We start from the raw sequence: 22,783 nt of genomic DNA on the forward strand, positions 1-22,783 counted from the left end.
CTATCCTTAACAGCAAAGCAGCCAAGGGAAGAATGGGGAAAGTTCAACAGACATAGACAGAGTGCTTCAGAGAAGTCTATTCCTCACCTCCAGATTCCCAGTCCATTTTGCTGATGTTGTCCTTCACAAGATCTGTACAGTTGTTTTCCTTAACCATGAAAGAGCCGAGAAAGGGACACGGTCTTTTCCTTCAAGACCAATAAATGCAAGATAATCTCTGCCAGCCACAAGGAAATGTCTCTTTTCTTCACTAGTTCATCCTTTGTTGCTTCTCCAGAATTTGCTGTGCTCGCAGAAACAGTGGATGAACAAGTACATTTCTGCACCCAAGTCTGTGTCAGCTCAGCTCAGACAGACTTTGGAGAGGTGCGCCCTGCCCCCTGAGAGCTGCCTTGACCACTGCATGGAGGAATGTGCCTGACTTACAGCTTCACACACCGGTGTGAATACAGTTCCGAATTTATACTGGGCTTTTAGCCACTAGCTGAGGAGCTCCAGTGGCTCCCTCCTCTTCCTGGCAGACATGCTTTCTTCCCCCATATCTTCCTGCACCTTTATCTTCTTTCTCGTTTTTGTTTCCCTTTCTTTTTCCCATTTCTCCTTGCACGGTTGTCCTCATTTGACACAGGAGACAGCTGAAAGACAAGACTCCATAATATGGTGAGGAGGGTGGAAAGCATCATGCTGTGGATTTAGAAGGGAAACAATGGCCAGGCCTGGAAGTTCAGTAGGCAGGGAGCAGCCACACAGCTCTCCCTAGCCAAACCAGACTGAAAGAACCTGTCACCTGCTCCCTCCCAAGGATGTCAGGGCCTTCTGAGGTTTGGGTGTTGTGGATGTAGTCCCCAGGTTGCAAGCAGGCCCACCAGATGGTAGGACATCTCACATTTTCTGTCCTGGCCCTTTTCCATCTTTGCCCTCAAGTCCCCAGCAAGCTCCTAAAGACTCAAAGGACTGGATATTTTAGACTCGTTCTTTTCTTCCTCTTCACCAAGACCATTCTCCTCCTCTAAAGTCTCCCCCTCTTTCCCTTGAAGTCCAAGGAAGTTGCCTTGCCTCAGAGCTGGGAGCAGAAGCCAATTACCTAGGCACCACTGCCTTCTAGCGAGGCACCATCTCATGACACCCATGCCCGATGCCACCCTGCCCTTTCCTCACTCACATCTGAGCCTCCTTGTCTCAAGAAAGACACGGTGGGACAGAATTTGCAGAGCAGAGACAGATGTGCCATGCTACATGTACTCTGCTGTTAGTTCAGGGTTTCAGGCCACTCCAGCCATGCTCTTTTGCATCATCAGTGTATTAGCCTCATTGTGGCTGAATCAAATGCCTCCACTCATATCCAGCAGTGGTAATTCAGCAGCAAACAGGAGGAGGAGGCATCCCATCTGTACTCCATCACAGCGCAATGACCTTTGGTTTTCAGGAAAATCATGCTCCAAACTGGGAGAGATCAACAAAATGCAGAGAAAACATACTTTTAAGTGGATATTTTCATTGCACCATGGTAGCAGGGTGAAGTTGATGCTCCCAAACAGATTGTGATGGTCTTGGCACAAAGTGGGGTCCCTAGAGAAGCAGAGGGACACCGTGAGTCTGCCCATTTGGCTCTGATGGTAATAATCACAGTCCCCATGCCCCAGGAAATATAATGAACAGCTATGGTTATTTGCATGATTGGCTGTGCTTTTTTCCAAGAAACAACCTCATACCTCAACAGTTAACAGGTTGGCTAGTTTAGGAAGTTAAAATAAATTACGATGGGATTTTTTATTTATTTCTTTAGGAGATAATTAAAATACTGGTTGTCTCATTAATTCCAGTTGGCTCCCCTTAACACATGAGATACCTTCTCTCACACTGCCTGTGTAAAACTGCAAACACATCAGACACTACAGTCACCAGCAGAACTCAGATGGTCCTTCCAGCACGTGAAACACAGCTTTCCCAAGAGAGCTTTAAGAGATGAGCTTTAAGACATGAATCATGGCTTGATTTAGTGTTTTAGGCTAACTCTTACCAATAGAATGTGAACATACATATCTCCCCTGTTATACTACTGCATACAATGATATGTATGTCTGATATACAAGATAAACATATGCAACGTGAACGTCAGAATGAAAGCACCAGGCCTTTGACATACAGATAATGAGGGAGCAGAGATTCATGTATTACTATATTCAGGTATCAACCCCAGGCTCTAGTAGAGACAGAGCAGACTCTGAACCCTATACATGTTATCAGCTCCTCTCTGCAAGACCCAACCCCTCTCCACTGGTTTGATACAGACTTGAGTTTGGCAGCTGATCTTCACGTGGCATGAATATCCCTCACAGCGTCTTCCCTAGGGCAGTATTCTGCCCCCATCACTTTTTGTTATATGAGCACACACACATTATCCACATACCCAAATGTATATCCACTTTTTTTTTGAGATAATATCTTAATCTTCTCTGAAGCATTTGGTGGAAGGTCTGCACAAATGTTGTCTGAAGAAGCTTTCTAACCCATACATGGCAGAAGAAACAGGCCTCACATCTGGCTGTTACATTACATCTTTTAAGTGACCTTTCTCAACCACTGCACTAACTGATCAAATATCTAGATGTTTCACATCTCTGTCACCAGCAGGTATGATATTTCTTGTAAAGGAACAGGCTCTTTTAGTCCAGCAGCTCCCGCAACGTGCTGGGGTGCCTGGCTCCAGACAGACAGCTGTTTTCTTGTGTCAGGTGGGTGGCTGTCTGCAGTTTCATGCAGGAGTTTCATGCTAGGTCCCATGTCCAACATAGGAAGTGCCAAAGTTTTCAAGGCCTGACTGACAGGCAAGACCTGTCAGCATCCAGTCAGATCACAGCAATTTAACAGGGACAGGTTGTGCTGAGGATTCAGATGCACAAAATCTTGGACTTGAAAAGAAGCAGCTTAATCTGGCCCTCAAAACAAAGTGGATATTCTGTGGGGGCAAAAGTGCTCCAAAGGGTGCTCCAAGGGCATTGTGTTTCTCTGATGTCAATCTCCTCTCCTGTCCTGACAGCCACCCAAGAGGACCAGGTAGAGTCAAGTCATAGTGAGATTCCCGCAGAGCTTCTTAGGATTTAAACTTGAAGTAGGCTTCAACTATAATGAAGAAAAAAGGTGGTGCATTAGGGCAACACCCTGAATGGGAGTGGCAGAAGGGGACGGAGATGGCATCCAGGCACTTACTTGCATATTCCTGTGGAGTCATGGCCTGGTTGATGACACTAGTGAAGGCACTGATCCACTCCAGCTGGTCAGCCTCTGTCTCACAGGTGAAGAGGTATTCCCGGTCAGGGGTGACAATGGTGATGCCATAGTGCCAAGAGAAGTTGCCCTGTGTCCCTGAAGGTAATCCCTTCTGGACGCTATATCCATTCTCTCCACTGCCCACAAATACCTCACCCTTAGCAAATGCGTCCTGCACATCAGGAGGGAAAGACAGTGATTTATGGAATCCTAGAAGAACAAGGGAATCATTACAATGCACCTAAGGACAGGAGGAGAGTGTGTGAGGATTGGGGATGTAGCAGCAAAAAGTTCTGGAGGTGGTCAGGGGATTCAAAAGAGTAGTGAGGCTGCACTCATAGACAGTAGTGAAAAGATAAAAATAAGGGCATACATCTCAAGAGGTCTGGGAGAGGAACTGCTGCTCTCATCTCTCTGTGTCGCCCTCCCATCACCACCTTTACACCGCTGCCCTCCCTGTTCCCGTTGTTTGCAGGCAGTGAAACAAACACAGAAAGCATGTGATGAACTAAATGGGATGGAAAGGGGAAGACCTGGTGTCCATTCATAGCAGCTGGGAAACCCGCAAGCCACCCTTAGTGCAGAGTACAGACTCCGTGTGCACTTCGACCCTGCCCTGAGCGCCGCTGCCTGCAGCTGCCCGGCCATCACATCTCCCTCTCACCAGAGGATCCTTGAAGTACATGAGCCTGCGGTGATCCAGCGTGAACCAGCGCTTCTTAAAAGCCTCTCTTTGCTGTGAAGGTAAGAGGTGACATGTGTGAGGGGACAGTGCCCTCTGCTGCGAGCAGTACGAATGAATACCCCAAACTCATCCCCAACCACCTGAAGGAAGCCCCTGCCCTAACAGCAACCTCCTCCTTGCCCTTTCTGAGCTGAGAGTGGGGGTGAGTATAGGGTTATTCAGTCCCAGCTGCTGTCCCCAACTCCTGAACCTCGATGAAGCACCCCAGAGTCGAGACAGGAGAAATCTGGACACTAAATACCTGTAAGATCACGCACACACAGACACATGCAGAGAGATCTGTCGCTCTGGGAGAAAGCAGGGACTCTGGCTTCATCTACTTTCACATGTGTCCTTCCCCTTCCTTTTATTCTCCCCTCCCTTGGTGCACACACACTGTTCCCACGGGTGTCTAAAGAGTCAGGGGGGAATGAGGAAACAGCAGGAGAAAAACATTGAGGTAGGGAAAGTCAGTGGTGCTCTGGCAGGCCCCTGCTAGATTTTTTTCTACCGTAGCAGCTCACCTTGGGACCAGTCTTCTCCATGTATCCCTCCTTCAAGAAGTTTCTTGTCAGACGATTTTTAATCTGATGAAATGGCAAGAGTAACATTCACTTAGCTGTGCCTCTTCACTATTAATTTCCCTCCCCCACCCTTCTATTCCCCCAAACTCAGTCACCTTCTAAATTTATATTTCTTAAACTGCCTAGCTAGGCATCACTTCTGCCTCCCAAATGCCCAGAAACAGCAGAGAGCAGCTGTTTTCTGACTACCACAGGCCCTTCTGAAAACACCTTCTCATCCCTCTATCTTTACCCTGCAATTTCCACTTCCATACCTGGGGTTATAACAGTAACTAATGAGATCTTTTATCATATAAGCAGCAGGAGACCCAGCACCGTGCTCCAGTGCTGCCTTACCTCATTATCGCTGGCAATGGGAAATGCTACCTTCAGGTAATGGAACTGCACAGAGCGGATGGCGTTGAACCAGTCCACAACCTCCTGAGAATAGAACAGGACAGGACAGAAAGCTTACCTAGAGCAAGAGTGGGCTATCTAAATTCACCCAGCTGCACCCAGCCCTGTGTTAACTACAAACACAGTCAGCTCTCCCTCCACAGCTTCTCCCTCACATGCACACAGCCAGCACAGCTGCCCCATTCCCCACATGCACAGACAGCACATTTTCTACAGAGCTCCTCCCACACAAACCAACTCAGCCAGTGCTCCTGCCCTGCTCCCTGCAGCAAAACTCTCTCACAGATACAAAAAACACAGAGCCAGAACCCCCACCCTATTACCTACAGCAACTCACACTCACACACCCTATCCTACCCATGTTTCATGCCATTTAATATCAGCATTTCCTCAAAGCACCTCAATGGCTTTTCAGTGCTTGATGCTAAAACCAGATACCTTTCCACTTTCATGGTAGACAAATATATTCCGGGTCTTATTGTCTTTGAGATAAGTGATCTGCAGGCCATTTGGGTTCCCAATCTTCTCTGGCTGGAATGTAGCATTGATGACATCTATTTTGACATGGATTTTGGGTTCTTTGGCCTGAAAACCGAATGGCATTGAACATGCATGAGCGATCCTAGAAGGAAAGAGACCTGAGCTACTGACTAAATGGGGTAAGGCAGGGTCACAGGCCTGACCCGGGTGAAGAACCTTGTAGTTGGCCTTTCTATACCTTCTGAGGTTCATATCAGCCCACTTTTGGAGCTTGTCCAGGTTCCTCTGGATGGCGTGTCCTGCTTCTCCCTATCCTGAGCCACTCCTTCCCTTGTGACAACATTTTAGCTCTTGCCCCACTCATTTCAGAGAGATGAATGAGCAGAAAAGTAGCCCTCCTCAAAACCAACCAGAGAAAAGGTTTTTGCCAATTTGGCTCTCAGCGGGGTGAGGTTGGTTCCAGGAATGGTGCAGGATTACACATCCAGGCAAATGGATAGGACTGAAGTGAAAGATCAGTCCTTTTCTCAGTAGTGAGGGAAGCACAAAGGGAAAGCATGAGGAAAAATCACTTTGAGAGTAGGAAGAGGACCTTGCTCCTCAGTGACATGTTTTATTATCATCCCTGAGCTGAGCAAGGCAACCTCAGAAACATGCGTAGGAAATTAGAAATCTCTGTGACACTGCTGCTCTGGGTGGAGTACACACTGAGGTGGGAGTTGACCACCATACTCACATCCTGCTTGGTGAAATACTTCAGACATCCCTCCCTCTCCGACAGGAGGAACTTGCGAGGTAGGAACTGCCCGTTGTCTCGACCTCTCTTCCAAAGGATGCCTTCCTTCACCCCTTGGAGCAGAAAAGCCACTTATAATAGCATTCCCCCACAGACATGGTAGGCATCAGAGAGCTGCATGCAGCCTGGGCCCAGCCTCCTCTCTTCAGATGTTTCACCTCTGACTTACAACTAAAGATGGTGGTGTTCCCATGTTTGCAGTGCAGACAAGCACTCACCAAAAGACATTCCCAGATTCTTCCCTCCTCCTAGTCCTGCTCCCACTATTACCTCTGACAGTGTGAGAGCTGTCTCCTGTGAACACTGGTTCTGGCCCATGCAGACTCTGGTGTGGCACCAGAACTCTTCCCACTTGACTCTGCAGGCTCTTGGGCTCCAATGCCCTTTTGTCACAGGTCTGGCAGTGCCATTTCATGGACAACTGCCATGGTTAAAGGGAGTGGTATGCAGCAGGACAGATATTCCTTATTGTAGATGTCTGTCTTCAGCAAGACAACAAATGCCTTTGAAAAATGCCACCTGATAACACCAGGCTTTTAAGCTACCTGTGGCAGTGCCAGCCTATGTTGCCCACAATTTAACACCCCCAAAACTAAGCTCTGTAAGTACCAGTTGGGTTCTCAGGAGCAGTTGTGGGATTTGCAACACTGAGACCTCATGATGCTCAGAAGTTTCCAGAAAAGACACCAAGCAGGATGTTTTGATGCTGTGCTCTGCTCTTACCATCAGAATATGGCAGCTGTTTCCCCGGCTCAGTAAACTCTTTGCGTTCATATTTGGCCCGTATCCACTGTTCTCTCAGCACGCTATGGAGAGAGGTGACAGGTGGCTCAGAAACAAACCAGAGAAATTAGAGAAACAGAGATTTGCCCTTCCCCCTTCTCTTCTGTATGCAGCAACTTACTGGCAGTCATTGTAGGTTGGCTGGTAATAGTAAATAGGGATGTGAGCTTCATATATGGCTTTAGTCACAGCATTCCCATGCTTGGCCAGAAACTGCAGAGTTAGACAGAGAGTTAGTGCCTTGCCTTTGATGCAGCCTCATGGTGGACCTTTACTTTCCTGACCTACATTACAGTGATTGCACCTGAACTGAGTGCCATAAATGTCACTTCCGTAAGGCTGGGTGCACACACATTTAGTGGATTTGCTGCCATGCCCCACACCTCCTGGAGAGTTGACAACAGCTCTGCAATGCTATCTGGAAGGACATTCCAACCTCTTCCAAAGAGCAACAAGACATAAATTATTTTCTTTCGATCTCCAGAAAATATTTTCAGTCCCCTGAAGATTAGTGAGTTGAAGGGGCTGTAATGGGGAGAAATCAAGTTCTCATAAGTGCCATTTTTCTCAAGAGATCATATTATATCTGGAAACTTTTCTGGGAGAATTGAATTGGACTGCTGAAATCAAGAGGAGACATGGAGGTTGGATGGTCTTGGCAAGTGGAAAACAAGTTATCTAGACCCCAAGTAGCAAGATATATTGCAAGAGCTCTGCATTTGCCATAAAGTAACAGCACACGAAGAGACTCATAAGGCAAGTGTATCCTCCCTCTCCCAGTGTGTTGTGGAGAGTTATCCCTGATTATCATGAGTAAAAAAGAGACTGATTTAACCAGATTACATTCCAACTCTGTGACGTCAAAGGACTAATTTTGCTTGGACTCTGAGTGTATAGTGTAGTCCAAACCACCTGCCATACCCATGGGGATAAAGATCTCACCTCCACCTGAGCATCATCCCAGAAGTCCATCTTCAAGGATTTGACTTTGCTGATGCAGGGGATGTTGCGGTGAATTCCTGAACAGCTGAGGCATATAAAGACACCCAAAGTAGAAGATGCCCAATCAGGATCTGAGAATATGGAAGAGGGCATAACTAGAAGTGGTGAATATGCCTGGGAGACATGCCTCACCTGAGAATGTAGTTCTGAAAAACTGAACAGAGTTTCATCCTGAGTAATTAATACCCAAGGCATGGACGCCAGTCAGGAAAAAAACCCACAGCTATTAGTCCTTTATTCCCGTTTCCAACCACTTTGACTGATTTTTTAATGACCTATATCTTGAAAAACGCCAAAGTGCTCTGTGAACTCCCTTTGTGTAAAGGATCACCCAGACGAAAACAAAACCACCTCTGGTAAAAACCCCAGGAACTGTTTAGTGTATCACAGCAAACTCCTAACAGTGTTTAGCTCAGGGAGTGGAAAACAACCTTGAACCTAAAATTCTCCTGGAATAATTAAATAGGACAAAATGGTACTAATTTGCCCAGTCTTAATTTGACTTGGGTAGTACACTTTTTTGGAGGTGTATGATGGGTGTTTTTAGCAGCACTTGTAGGACCTCAAACTGGATATCTTTCTGAGAGGGCAAGCCCTTCAGTAAATGAAATTTCCCAAGCAACTGTGGCAGGTTGTCAGTTCAGAGCTGAGTCATGGCTGAGACAATGCCCTCCTGAATCATGCCTTCTTTCTGGAGAAGCTAGGATTTCACTGGGAGCTTTCCTGTCAGGTCCTGACTGGGCATGACCTTGATTTTCATTTGAGATCTGACATGGCTACAACCCACAGTGCTGCAGCTATGCAGCCCCTGCTAATCTGGCACTCCCACATCCCTGTCGTTCCCGCCAGTGCTATGGCAGCATCTTCTCCCTCCTTCCTTGCCAACCCACCTCCAGGGAGAGGAAATTAATATCCAGAGCAATGCCTCCCCTCTCTCTCCACCCTAGGCTTCTGTGCACTCCAGATAGCCAGCACTAAGTGGCTGGTAGAGATCAGCCCCAGCTCCATGCTTCCAACTCTTCCTCCAGCATCCTTTGAGGACTCACCTGGCTTCCCGCAGTCCGCACACAAAGAGTTCTCTGCTCTTTTCCACACTTCCTTCAGGGCCTTCACATTCCGCTCATTTCCTCCAGCCATCACCTTGGAATGGTATCCCTCCAGGCAGGGCAGGGCAGGGCAGGGCCAGGAGGGCAGCTGCCTGTACCTTATGCACCTGCAGGCCAACCCACTCCTTATCCAGGAGACAAGGAGCCACCAGAGGGACAAGCTCTGGCAGACAGAGGGGAAAGAGGAAGGCAAGAGGAGCCTAAGGTTAAGGTTAATGGAAAGGGTACGTACAGAGGCTTGTCGGTGCACCTGAGCCAGCTGAGCACAGGCAGGGGAAAAGAGGCTGGAGGCTGAAGTGCACCCAGACTGTGCATGAGTGAGGAGGAGGAGACCTGCCCCATGGGCGTGGAGGGAAGTGCAGCAATTAACCACAGAACTGGTTTTTCCGCATTTCTTCTGGTGAAAGGACAGGCCAGGAAAAGAGCACAAGCAGTAAGAAAGCTGATAAAAGAAAGCTGGCTGTGGACAAGTGACTGCCAGGCTGTGACAGGACTCCTGCCAGGACTCATCGTGCTCGGTGGGCTGGGAAGGCTGGCTTTGGCTGCCCCCACAACACTTCAGAGGCTTCCACCAAAGTCAGCTGGCCACCACACAGGTATCACACACATTTTTAAGGCGAGAACAGGGGAGCAGTAAAGGCTCAGGAGCTCAGCCAATGTCACTCTAAGCCATCAGAATATGGAAGTCTTGATGCCCTCAGCAACTTATGCCAGTACCTCTCTCCACCACTACAGAAATCATGGCTGTCCAGCCGGATGCTGTGACTTGGACACACCATAAGAACCAAGACCCATCTCCACAATTGTCTTCCCTGGATAAGAGCAGCAGCACATGCTCTGCTAACACCAGGAAATGACAATAGCTGAAATGACAATTGAAATAAACTCAGAGCTCTATTGAAGAATGCTCAGTTGAAGAACTGCAGATGTTAACTATTCGGAAGAGTGACATTTATTGAAGAAGTGTAGATGCAAAACATTCCGGAGCGCCGCAGCGAGTCTCGGGCTGTGAGATCGGGTGCTACACTGCCATGTTCTCCGCACAAGGCAGCTCCACAGTATCTTTTGCTAGGAGGAAAGGGTAGCTGGAGGCTCCCACGCCAGGCTGGACTCTGGGGGCGGGATCAGGCGCATGCGAGGTCGGCGGCCGGCGGCGCGGTCCCTCCCGGGCCGGGGGGCGGCAGGCACAAGTGCCGGCGTTCCGGCGGAAGGGGCGGGCGGCAGCGGCGGTGGCGTGGGAGCGCAATGGGCCGCAAGAAGAGCAGGAAAGGTCCGGGCAGCCGCGAGGGGCGGCTGGTGGTGACTTTCGACGAGGAGAGGCGGAGGTGAGGCCGGGTGGGCTCCCGGGCGGGAGGCAGGGTAGGAAGGCATCCCCCGGGTTCTAAAGCCGGGCGGTGCTGTGTTGCCGGCGGCAGGGAGTACCTGACCGGCTTCCACAAGCGGAAGGTGGAGCGGAGGAAGGCGGCGCTGGAGGAGATCAAACGCAAGCTGAAGGAAGAGCAGAGGAAAATGAAAGAGGAGGTGAGGGAAGGGTCTTGTGTCCCCCCTCGCCTGGGCGGGCAGTGAGCGGGCAGGAGGGGCGGGCAGAGGCGCCGCATGACTTGTTTGCGTTCCTCAGCGGCACCAGGAGTACCTGAAGATGCTGAGCGAGAGGGAGGAGGCGCTCGGTACGTGCTGGGCTCTCGGTGGGGAGGGAGCGGGTGCCCGTGGTCCGACAGCCGTGACTGGGTGTTGGGAGCTGCGGCAGGGATGCTCACACGGTGTCCCACAACAACAGCTGCTCGGACAAGCTGGGCAGCAATCTGAGCGGAGACCCTGCAGCCCTCTGTCCCGGGAATCATGAGGGTTGTAAGGAAAGGAACGAGCAGGAGGACATCTCCAAGGTGTCACCAGGTCCCCAGAGGGGGGAGAAGGAGCTTGCCCGCCAAACTTGCAGTGCCAAGCCCTTTATCCCTGTATGCTAAGGCCGAGTGTCACCCCTGCCCAGCATGGTGCATCAGGAACAAGTGAGTTTATCCCGTGAAAAGCTGGGCACTTTGCAGTGCAGGATTTCTTGTGTTCCCAGAAGAGGCTGATGAACTGGAGCACTTGGTGACATCGCGGACAGAGTCTGTGAACATCGACCACCCAAACCACATCGTAACGGTGACCACCATCAGTGACCTGGACCTCTCGGGGACACGCCAGCTGGGACTGACCAGCTCCGTGGTAAAGTCTCTTTCTACCTGTCTGTATCAGCTGTACACACTCCTGGGGCTGGTGAGGTAGGGCTGGTGGTCCCTGAGTATGTCCAAGGCCTTGAAGCTGGCTGGTAACAGGGATGAAAAGCGAATCTCATACTTTTATGTTTTTCCACAATTTAAATTTGGCCTCTAAAGAGAAGGAAATGTCCTGTGTGAATAGCTCACTCCAAGCTTCCCTGGAATCGTTTGCTAGTCCTAACTGACTCTGGTTAAAGAAAAAGTGTTACTTGACTGCATGGCAACAGTTTAATACTTTAAAAGCTCATAAAAGACAAGCAGAAAGATTTTAGACTTTGCTGCATGGTTTGTCCTTGATTTTTTCCCTGTGTCCTGTGCAGAAATATTACTGTTAGCATGAGGAGGCATCTCTCTCTCCGTGTTTCTGTGCCCGGATCACAAATAAGGAAACCATTCAGTTCTGGTTATGGTCACTTTTATTCTCAAAATACATTGTAACTAAGATATTATAGTTGTTTCGTAGAGACTCTGGGGTATTGGTTATGCTTACATTTGTAAAGTCATCTAATCTGAAAATCCACTCAAAGAGGTCTTGATAGTAATTTAAGCAAAAGCCAAGACCCTCAGTTCACTCAAGTTTAAACTTCAGTCACATGGCCATTAAGATCATGCTGAAGTTCTTTCTTGGACTTGGGGTGGATTACTGTAGGACATCTCTGCTTATGCCTTTCTGCAGGACTGCAGTGGAAACTTTGACATTTGGACAGCGAGGGGTGTGGAGAATTAAACAATCTTCATCTGTGGCTAGTTAGTTCACAAAACAGGATGAAACCAAAAAGGCAGTGGAAACACCAGAATCACCGAAAGTGCTTTCTTTTTAAGGGAAAAACTGATGGATCTGAAGAAGAGAAAGGCGAAGAGGTGGTGAACAAACCTGTGAGAACAATGCCCAAGAAATCCAGAAACCCCTTCCTGTCTGAAAAGTATGTACAGATTCCTTCAGGCCTTGGCTGTCCGGCTCTGGAAATTGGGAACATTATGTTCGGGGATGCGCGGCGTGGCCGCGGTGCGGTGCGGGCAGGGGGCGCTGGCGGAGCGCGGCCCGCTCGGCTCCTGCCTCTCCGGTGACCGCGCGGGAGGAGCGGGAGGAGAGTGGGCTTCGTCCTCACCTCTTACCTCGTCCTGCATCGCAGCACATTCCGCAGCGAGCAGAGCTCGTCCCTAGGGTTGAAGGTCAGAGGCTCCTAAAGCTGGAAGCTCAGGCGTTCTCACATTTTTCGGTATCCAGCTTTTACAGCTGCTTTGAGGGTTGCTTTAACTCTGTGGAGTCTAGGCAGCACAATGCCCATCACGTGAATTTTTGTTGTTACCGCACATGGAGACTTGGAGGTTTCCTGCATAGCTTAGAGTCCCTCTGGGACTTGTCGTGTCTGGCATCCATTCCTGCTGGGCCACACAAAGCTTTCCAGCTCTTGTTGTGGTATTGCCTTAATTCTGCAGGCTTTGGTCCCCAAACATTTTTCTCTCTCTGCCCTAAACAGAATCTCTTCTCTTACTGCCACACTGCACATGCACAGCCAGAAAAAGAGAAAAGGAAAGAGATCCCAACGTGGGCAAGGCTCACGTAAGAAAATCCAGAAGTCCGGCACAGGGCGGACCACCAAGACTCAGCGTCGGAGGCTGACTGGCAAAATGGGCCGTGACCAGGATTAACAGAGAAAATGATGTTCAGACCACCAGCTGGGACAGTGCTCTACATCTGGCCTGCTGCTCTTGGGGACACTGTCATTGTGTGCAAGCACCTTGTTTACATGGCGTTCTGACTAGCCACAAGTGAACCTGCTTCAGCCTTTCTGTAGCCTCCTGAGCACTGGCCAGGGTGACTAGACACCCTACCCATTTATTTTTGCAGTAATCTCCAGCTAAGTGCCTGGGTAACACAGAATCTCTTAAAAACTTCTGCTGAAGTCATGTTCACTATTTGGCTTAACCTGTCCTTTCCCCCATCCTTTCAAAGCTGATCCTTGGCTTTATCAAAGAAGAGGATCTGGGGTACGGTGCAACAGGCACATCATTGTCAGGGCAATTTGAGAGACTTGGGAGAGCTCTGCTTGCACTCCTGCATCAGTGCCCTGGCATTTCTGCTGTGCAGTAAATCCTTTTTCCATGGAGACATGGTGTCATCTTGTCTCTTGTGTTTCTTTACCACACAACACAGTGCCACACCTGAATGCAGGGGTACTTTTTGTTTGGTACTTGTGCTAGGTGAAACAAGGTAACTTTGTGAATATATTGGAGGTAATTTTGCTAAGAAAAAAAATCTGCGACGTATTTGAAGCATAACAGGAGCTGTGCTAAAGCCAGTACCAACTGGAAAGAGGGGGAGGTGATTCCTGGTGTTTAAAGGTTATTGAAATCCACTGGTGCTTGGAAAATGGAATAGCTAGGAGCTATTTCTGTGGCAAGGCAGAGCCAGCTAGAGCAGGAATGGCTCATTCCATTGTCTGCTGAATATGCCGATCGTAACTGCGATAGCTCAGGGGTGTATGAAATGCCCTAATGCCCTTGCTGTATGCGTGTGGCCCTCTCTGGGGTGGGAGTGGCAGAGGCTGCCCTTGCTCTTTACCTCAGGGTTGCTGCAGTTATTAGCAGCTAATTGCCTTTCTTCTTAGGACCTCTGTATGTTTTTTTACTGTGGTTGCCCTAGGCAGGGGGAGAAAAAAAACTTTGTATGGTGGCAAAACTTTGAGTGAATCCTCTGAGGAGGAAAGTGAGCCCGGGCAGCATGCTGGCCTCTGTCCTGGAGTATCCTGGAGTATTCTGCCTCTGTGAGCCAGGCCTCCTCCCATACCATGTGTGCACTGGAAAGGAAATGACAAAGAAAGAAAAGGCCCATGTGTCCAAAACCCACACCAGAAAAATTTGCAACCCAGCAATGGGCAAGTAAATAGATTCCTCATGCCAGAAATGGGAGGGAAAAGAGTAAAGCGGTGCCTGAGGCAGCATGGAGGAACATCAGAACAGTGCTGATGGCCACCAGCCGCTAAAGAGAATGGCACCAGCCTGGTGTATCTCTCCATCGTTTCTTGTAGGGTGTGCACACAGAGCTGTTCTCCAGAGGGTGTTACGGGGCAGGATATGATCTCAACACTGACAGCAGCAGTGCAATTTCTGCTTGAGGGAGGGTTCTGGAGGGAACCAGGTGACATGCATGCTTGTAGTAAGGAATGGGGTCCTCTTGGCACTTCCCTTTCCCTTCTGAAGAGGGTAATTGCTGGGGAAGTGGACACTGTTATCACTGGTGCCTTGTATGCTTGGATTCAGAGTCCCACCCTGGGCTGAGTTCTTGGGCACTAATACAGAATAAACCCAGTCACATTATTAAGGTGTGTATGTGTGGTTTCCTCACCTCCAAAACAGTTTTCAAACACTGCCTTAAAGGCCACTCCAGAAAGGTCATGAGATTGAATGGGTGAGCTTACCTATCCACCTGTCTCACCTGGGGTTCTTGGGTGTTTCAGAACTGCAAAAACACAACTCAGGCAAGGCCAAAAGTGTTATGCTGAACTAGATCTCAGCCAAAGTATCCAAGAGATCCCATGTGTGGAGCATAAATTATTTCTTGTTCTGGTTTGGGAGTTACATGCTCTGGAGAGTTCTGTGCTTGGTGGATTTGAGAGGGAAGGAGAGGGAAGTTCTATCAAGGGGACTGCAGCTAAAAGCTGGAGGACAGGGTGACGTCCTTGGTCTGGGTCATACAGCAGCTTTCCCTTCTCTCCAGGACATAGTGCCTTGTGGAGTGACCGTGGACAGAAGGTGGCCTTTGTGCTTCCTCACACGAGGAGTTTGCTCTGGACCTGGGATGGCCACTGTAAAAGAGCTGTACTATCTGTTTGAGAAATCTGCTGAAGTGTGGAGTGTGGAATGTGGATCACTTGCCTTCCCCAGCCTGTAGGCAGCCTGGAATGGTAGCTGGGACAGAGCTGGATGACCTCATTGTATTCTGGATGGGGTGTTAAGAGTGACTTCAGTTTTTGTCAGTTTGCAGCCGGGTGAAGTGGAAGAATCTCACTTTTAGTTTGCTGTTTCCCTGGCCTAATAAGATTTTTGAGCCTTTCTCAAATATCAGCTGAAATCTCCAACAGCCCCTCCCACACTCTGAATTCTTTCAGTTCCTGCTATAAAATTATTTTTTAAATTAAAAAAAAAACCACAAAGAAGTGTAAGGAAAGACTGAGAACAGCACTGTTAAATCCTGTACAGCATTAAACATCAGGATTGTTCACTACACTATTGATTTCTCCATTTGATTGATTAAAGCTTTATTCTGTAATGTGAATTACTGACTCAGCCCTAGCCTGCTGTTTTTGTTACGCACAGGATATACAGTCAGGCTACCCCTGGATATATTGAAATGAGGATATGAGTTTTCACATGAATTTTAGTGAGTGAAGTGTTTGCCAGACACATGACAGTTCATACCAGACTTTGGCTTAAAATTCTTCTTTGCTGCTTCCACTTGTTTTTAAGATGGATTTGTGCATTTGGGTTCCCCACGCACCCCCCCCCTCCACCCTGCCCCCCTTAGCTGCTCAGGAGGAGGCTGCTTCCAAATGTAAGGTACTTGCAAAATGTAAAGTACTTACAAAAATCAACTTGCTGGTGAAATTGGTGCTCCATAAAGGAAAAGCAGAGACCAGCAGCTCCCTGTGAACCCTCTTTTCCACAGGCATTTCACGCGTGGCTCTGCAGCTAGGTCACCCCGGGCACCTAAGCATTGCTGTGCATGTGCCCCAGGCTCACACAGGGCTTTGACATGGCCTGCCACACTGGGGTTGCCATGCATGATGGCTTGCACTGGCTAGATGGCAATTCCACACACATGCACACGCAAAAATATAATTGGGATTACAGAGGATCAAAAGCAGACTGGGAGCCAAAAATCAGACAGTTGGGGGAAAACTGGAGTGCAGCAAAAAGGAGGAATGGCCCCAGTTGTGTGTATGAGCTGTGTGATAATCAGTGCACTATAGTTATTGCTTCTGTAGTGTATAAAGCTCAAGGCTGTACTCAGTACAGTCACACTGCTGATTTCAGTATTGTGTTCCAGAAATGAACTCAAGTTGCTGAGAGAGTGATGAGAATTTTCAGGGACTAAAAGGGAGCTGAATAATGGGTTGTGTGGGGTAGATAGGTTTGCGGGGTGGATTGCAGATTGCCCTTAATGAATAAACAAAAAGTGAAATCGAATTTTTTGTAACTGTCACCAGCTTTGGGAAGAGGAGTTTGAATTGTAGAAAGAGCACTGGAGGACAGATGTTGAGGATGTTCTGCTAGAAATAGCAAGGGTCAGGCAGGGCTGGTGCTTGGTAGGTAAAGCTCACATCAGACAAATCTCTCTGAGTGCCGTGGGTAGACACGACCCGCTGTTGGAGCTGCGCTGGAACACGATGGCGTTTTGTTCTCTCAGAGCTTGTGGATAACTCCACTGCTTTGGCATCTATTTCGGCTTCGGGATAGCTATCTTTTAGGGTGCTGCCTCTGGGGAGCACAGGGTAAGTCTCTCGGCAGGAGGTGAGGTGGACCCTGGGAGCTGCAGCCGAGGGAAAGGGCTGGGGGCTGAGCCGCAGCCCCGGGCGCACCCCCGTCCCCATCCCCATCCCATCCCATCCCATCCCATCCCATCCCATCCCATCCCATCCCATCCCATCCCATCCCATCCCATCCCATCCCATCCCATCCCATCCCATCCCATCCCATCCCATCCCATCCCATCCCATCCCATCCCATCCCATCCCATCCCCGGCCGCTCCATCTCCCACCCGCTGCCCGCGACACGTGGGAGCCCCGCGCCCGTGGGCGTCATGGCCGCGCGCCGCCGCCGGCCACTCAGGAGGCGGCATTCAAATCGCTGTCCGGGGGCAGCCAATCAGAGCCGAGGGGGCGGGGCCTCGCTCCCCGCGGTTCCCACGGCGAGCTTCATTGAGGGGGGAGCTCGGCGGGCGGCGAGGTGCTGGGAGCCATAGGGAAGCTGAGGTACTGGGGATACTGGGAGGTACTGGGAGCACTGAGCACGGCCGGCTACATGCATGCCAGAGGCCCTGGGGATCGCAGCATTATCCTGATAGTAGGCTCCGAGGGATGTGGGGAGTAATGATTTGCCCATCAGGCAGTGGGGTACCAAGGGCTCCAGCCACGGGTGGCAGTCCATGGGCAGTGGTGGGCAGCGATGTTGGCGTGTTTTGTGCTGCATTCCTGGCAGGGGAGTGCTTAGGCTCCTGTCAAGCGTTTTGTGTGAACAAGTCAAGCAAATACGCCCCAGTGTGAGGAAGGATGCTGCAAGGCTGGCACCTAGTACAATTTGCTGTACTGAAAATGAGTGCACTGACAAACAAAAATTATAGCTTTGTTTTTTGGCATTGACGTTTGGCCTTGGTTTTGGGGAGCAGCCATTTGGGGATCAGCTGCTCTGACTCAAATGTCCATGTTTATGGCACCAGTGGCATGTTCACGTCTCAGATGCTGGTCCGATTTCATGTCCTTCTGTTGGTGCCTCCTCCGGCACCAACAGAAATTAGGCAGAACCCTCCCGTCTCAGATCACAACCTCAAATCCGAGGACTCACTCTCAAACCTTGCAGGACAGAGGAGGTGATGGTGGGCAGGATGCTTGCAAAAAAACAGAACAGAAATGTGATCCTGCTGTCATGTTAGCAATGCTTGTTACCCTTCACAGCAGTCCACTGTCCTCAGGTCTCAAAATTTTAGTAGGATTAACAAGTTTAGGAAGAGTCTGAGTAGATTTCCAGATTTCCTAAGCTGTTAGAGCCATCCCTTTATGACCAACATAATTAAGAAGAAAGGTTTTGGTTTTGTGCCTTTTAAGAGAGAAAGAACACTTCCATCAAACAAAATAGCAGGATATGCACATCATTCCTTCTGTTCACAAGGACTCCCAAACTGAGGGGTGTCAGCAGTTGTTTCAGGGTGCAGTGCCCCTTCTAAAAGAGGTGCCTGCTGGAACACACTCTTTTATTACCTGTATATATATGGATCACCTTGTACCTGGGTTCCCTTTGATTCCAGTATTGACAGGTGGGAGCAGCAAACTTCAGTCTGGAAATAACATTCCTGCTTCCACAGCTTCTTCTGCTGCTGTTCTTTCCTCCTTTTTCTCCTGGCTGGCCCCTGCCAGTAGCCCATCAGCCAAAGATCTTCGTCCCTGCTATGCACAATGTCTGGTTCAGTGGATGACATGCCTTGCATGAACTTTGAAGCCAACGTTTTTGCAAAGAGCCTGTGCCAGCACTGTTTCCGAGCCGCAGGGGCTCACCAGCATGCTGTCCAGGTGAGCTCCTCCATCCCACCTGCCAGCTATGGATACTTCATTAAGGGCCTCTTTGTTCTGTACTGGGACTCCACCTGCCTTTTTAGAGATAGAAATCCCTAAGACAAAGGCTCAGCCAGGATTTCTAGACAGGGAAAACCTCTATGGGCAGAGATTCTTTGCAGGCATAGGAGTGCTTAATTTAACTGTGCCAGACCAAAACTGGGAACCAAGCTTAGCAGGGAAGTGCTGGACACTGGATACAAGGGACTTGATGGACCCTGGAAGGGAAAGCAGGGGTGTTGCAGTTGCAAAGCTACAAGGAGGGAATTGGAGGCTGGCAGAGCAGGGACCCACCCTGTATTAATCTCTGCTTGATGCTTGCTGGCATTTACAGCTTTGCCTCACCTTAAATATGGTCCTGGTTGATTCTCTGTAACCTCAGCTGTTGGCTTGGGGCTAGGAATCAATTCTGTCCCTCTGGCAGCTTCAGCAAGCTGTTCCCAGAGGAGAAGGCAGAAGAGGGAAAAATCTCATGGGGTTTTGGACTCCAGATACCTCGACCCAACAGGATCCTTTGGGACAGGGCTGGACACACAAACTACTTGGCTGTCTCAGACTGGGCGACAGCTGGTTTCATGTTCACAAAGGGTTTCGTGTTGTTTGACGTCCTCCAGGAGCGACTGGCCAAGGATGATGAAATAGTAATGAGCCTCCCTCTCTCTTTCTCGCCCTCTCCCCCTCTTCTCCTGGCCTTGAGCCCTCTAAGGTTACCTCAGCCCTTCACCCTCGATCTGCTCAGAGCTGTCACCTCTGAGTGAATTGTGGTGCGGGTGAGACGCTGGAGGGAAGGCAGCGCAGACAGCTGGCTCCCCGGAGCCTCCCCCACTGCTGCTCGTAAGCCCCGCAGGTAAAGGGGGCCAGGGAGGATGCTGATGCCTGCAAGCCCTGACAGAGAGAGGCAGAGGCTGGGACTACAGCCTTTCCTGCAAAAATCTTCCTTCTTCTTGGCTCCACTGCTTCTCCCTGAGCTATCCTGCTGGTGAGGGAGAGCGGCTATCAGCAGCATCAGTGCCAACATGGGGAGGGCAGTTTCCCTGAACCCTCATCCGTATGTGCAGTCTTTGGGATGTCTGCAACATTCAGCATCAAATAGGAGCACGCTGGACCTCTCTGGCCTCTTGATGTAGGAGAAAAATTTCAATGGTGGGCTGGGAGAGATATCAAGAGCCCGGGAAGCCAGGCTGCTCTCAGGGGAGGTAGAAGAAGCAGGCATTCCCAAGAGGCAGCCTTCATCCTCATCCTTGTCACGCTGACAGCACCATTGCACCCCTTCTTCCTCGCAGGATCATGCCACGGAGGTCACAGGGCGCAATGCCAGCAGCGACGCAGCACCAGGAGAGCCCTGGGACTCCCTCCATATTTTAGCCCCACAGTGTGAAGTATACGTGTGTGTGGGCCCAGCAGAGGGCACGGAGCGGTGAGTACCAGCCGGGAGCCCTGCTGCTCCAACAAGCCCCTTCGGTGGGAACAACAGACGAGGGGGAGCGGGAAGCCAAGCAGGGGGAAATCAGCTGCCTTTTCCCTCATGCTCTTGCACACTGGTGCCTGGGAAAAAGGACTGAGAAACCCCCACAGCATGCCCTCTAGCCATTCCTCTGGGCTGTTCCTGGAGAGGTCAGGGGGCCCCTGACAGGGTCTCCTTCATCCTCATTCCCTCCAGGTGGTTTCAGGACAGGCTCTGCCAGCCTCTGCCCATCCAGTAGAGAGTGAGTCAGTGTGGCTTGGGCTGCCAGTGCTGTCACTTGCCCCTGAGCTCTGCGGGCTGTGCTGACCACCAGCTGTCCTCTCTCCCTGCCCCACAGCTGGCACGAGAGCAGGCGATATCCCCCACTCAGCCCCGGAGCTGAGGGTGAGCACAGAGAAACTGGCACCGACCCCAGCGCCTGTGCCGAAGCCAACTCCACGCTTGCCAGGGTGAGATGGGGATCTCTTGTGGTTTGGGTTATTTTGGTCTCCCCAGCTCCCTTGGCCCTTCAATGCCACTTTTGCTGGGCCCATTCAGCAGGTTTCTGGGCACACAAACATGTTGAATTTGCCCCTCTGGCTCTCCTGCTTTGGGCAGATGGAAGAAGGAGCCCATCATGTGCAGGAAGGTGGATTTGATGATCCTTATGGGTCCCCTAAAACTTGAGATATTTTATGATTCTGAGGTCCTGAGATGCAAGGGGGGGATCAGTTGAGACTCTTGGTCCCCACAAAGGAGGCTCACCCCTTATAGAGCTCACAAGATTTGCTCTTGGATACTTCCATGTGGACTTTTCTATGTTGTTTCTTGCCGTCATTGGTCTGAGATCATCTTATATTCACACAGCTCCTCTTCTGGTTCCTTTTTACCAGCAGCTTTGGGTTGAGCAGGCCGTAAATTTTCATATATACTCTTACCTCCTTCCAACCCAAAAAAGCTACTTGTCCTCATTGCAGAGGTCTGCCCTATCTTGTCTCCCAGGAAGGGGAAATGACCCGGCTGTGGGACAACACTTTGGGATCGGGCAAACGGGACATGATGAGCTACTTGGGCCATAAGGAGGAGGTGCAGTCACAAGTCCCACAGGCAGGCAGACCCAGGTGGGCTCAGCCTGTTCCCTCTGGATCCTGGGTGAGAACTGAAGCCCAGGGCTTTAGGAAAGAAATATGTCCACTGAAAGCAGGTACTCTTGGTTTGCTCCTGTGTGAGATCCTGGTTCTTGTTTACTTTCCACCCAGGGGTCTCTGAGGTTCAAGGCAGATCTCTGCTTAGATTTAGCATTTCTTTATCTAATTCTGGTCCCAGGAAGTGTTCAACACATCCATGGGCACTATGTGAGAGTCCATCCGTGTGCGTGCTGACCGTGAACCGTGGGTGTCTCGGGTGCTCTCTATCTGCATGGTTTGGCATGCCCTCGGCTCGAAGTGCTGTGTTCCAGTGCTCCCACGCTGCCTCGAGGGAGTCTGGGTTTTATCTCTGCCCTCCTGGACCATTTCTAGCTCTCCTCCGAAGACCTGCTTTGCCGTGGACGTGGTGGCATCCCGCGTCGCTTGCGCTTCCCCCAGTAACGGCCTTCTCCCCGTCCCAGAGCACCATCCTGCCAGCCAGAAGCCTGAGGAGAGCTGGCCAAAGCACCGAAAAACTGACCCTCCCTGGGCATCCACCCTGCCATGTGCCCCAGCAGGCTCCCCACCAGCCCGCAGTGACTTGCTGGGTAGCAGTGGGCACCTCTCCGGCCCAAGGGCTCGGGAGTCCCACGGGCACTCCAGCAGCAGGAGTGCCGAGGGGAGGCACGTGCTGGAGAGGCAGCAGTACACGGTGCTGGCAGACCTGCCCAAGCCCAAGCGCCTCAGCCAGAGGGATGCAGTTGACCGCTATGGCTCCCGGACACTCAGCCCTGGCCGAGTGGAGGTGGAGAGGATATTTGGATGCGAACGCAGGTGAGAAATAACGGGACTCCACAGCAGTCAGAGGCAGGGGATTACCTTTCTGTGCTGTTTAGGGGCCCCCACCTCTGAATCACTGTGATTCAGGGAGAAGGCAGGGCTAGATGGCAGAACTCAGCTTTCAGCTGTGCTTAAATTTCCCTCAAAGCAAGGGCTGGCTCAGAGCCTCCTCCATTGCAAGAGCTGAAGCTGTTGGAAAGGTGGAGCTAAGCTGTACTGGTAGAAGGGAACAGCCCACTTTCCTCATCCTCACAGCCACCTGGAAGCTGCAGGACATGCTGCAAAGCGGGGCTTCCCACAGTAAAAGGGGAAGGAAAGAGGTCCCACCATCAATGGCTCCCCAGGGATTCCATGTAGGAGCCACTCAGGAAATGATAAAGGATGCCAAAAAGTACACAGCAGCTGTTTAGGCTTTAGCTGGAGGAGCAACAGCAGCTCCAGTACTGGTAGTACAGGGCAGGAGGGGACATAAAGAGGGACTGGGAAAGTATCCTGGGCAAGGGGTAAAAAAGATGGAGGTAAGGTTGAGGAATAGGGTGAAGAAGACATGGGTGAGGCAGCAGGATATGGAAGCTAAGGTGGTTGATGGGGACAGGGAGAGGATATGGGGCACACAGTGTCTTGGGGCAGGTGGAGGTCTG

The 22,783-nt window shown here is 50.4% G+C and overlaps 2 protein-coding genes across 4 annotated transcripts; one reads left to right on the forward strand and one right to left on the reverse strand.

Moving 5' to 3' along the window:
- Positions 1-1,498: 1,498 nt before the first annotated feature.
- LOC134043602 (arf-GAP with dual PH domain-containing protein 1-like) lies at positions 1,499-9,561 on the reverse strand. Of its 3 annotated transcripts, none has more exons than XR_009933168.1 (13): positions 9,082-9,206; positions 7,976-8,106; positions 7,155-7,246; positions 6,974-7,056; positions 6,191-6,303; positions 5,413-5,505; positions 4,915-4,998; positions 4,519-4,581; positions 3,935-4,006; positions 3,644-3,726; positions 3,211-3,442; positions 2,411-3,123; positions 1,499-1,569 (listed from the first exon to the last, which is right to left on the reverse strand). XR_009933168.1 is itself a non-coding variant. In XM_062492149.1 (12 exons), exons 1-12 carry the CDS (start codon positions 9,481-9,483, stop codon positions 3,095-3,097), a joined length of 1,305 nt encoding a protein of 434 aa, XP_062348133.1. In that variant the 5' UTR covers positions 9,484-9,561; the 3' UTR covers positions 2,402-3,094. The 3 variants fall into 3 exon arrangements, 1 of the variants encoding a protein (XP_062348133.1); XR_009933167.1 differs by having other exon boundaries at positions 5,413-5,559; XM_062492149.1 differs by lacking the exons at positions 1,499-1,569; positions 3,644-3,726 and adding an exon at positions 9,392-9,561 and having other exon boundaries at positions 2,402-3,123; positions 5,413-5,559; positions 9,082-9,248.
- A 790-nt stretch (positions 9,562-10,351) lies between these two features.
- On the forward strand, positions 10,352-13,513 carry NOL12 (nucleolar protein 12). Its single transcript, XM_062492150.1, has 6 exons — positions 10,352-10,466; positions 10,557-10,662; positions 10,760-10,808; positions 11,207-11,349; positions 12,225-12,325; positions 12,884-13,513. Exons 1-6 carry the CDS (start codon positions 10,387-10,389, stop codon positions 13,053-13,055), a joined length of 651 nt encoding a protein of 216 aa, XP_062348134.1. The 5' UTR covers positions 10,352-10,386; the 3' UTR covers positions 13,056-13,513.
- Positions 13,514-22,783: the final 9,270 nt, after the last annotated feature.

This window comes from Cinclus cinclus, chromosome 4 (genome assembly GCF_963662255.1).
Source record: "Cinclus cinclus chromosome 4, bCinCin1.1, whole genome shotgun sequence".
In the NCBI taxonomy this organism is placed as follows: domain Eukaryota; kingdom Metazoa; phylum Chordata; class Aves; order Passeriformes; family Cinclidae; genus Cinclus; species Cinclus cinclus.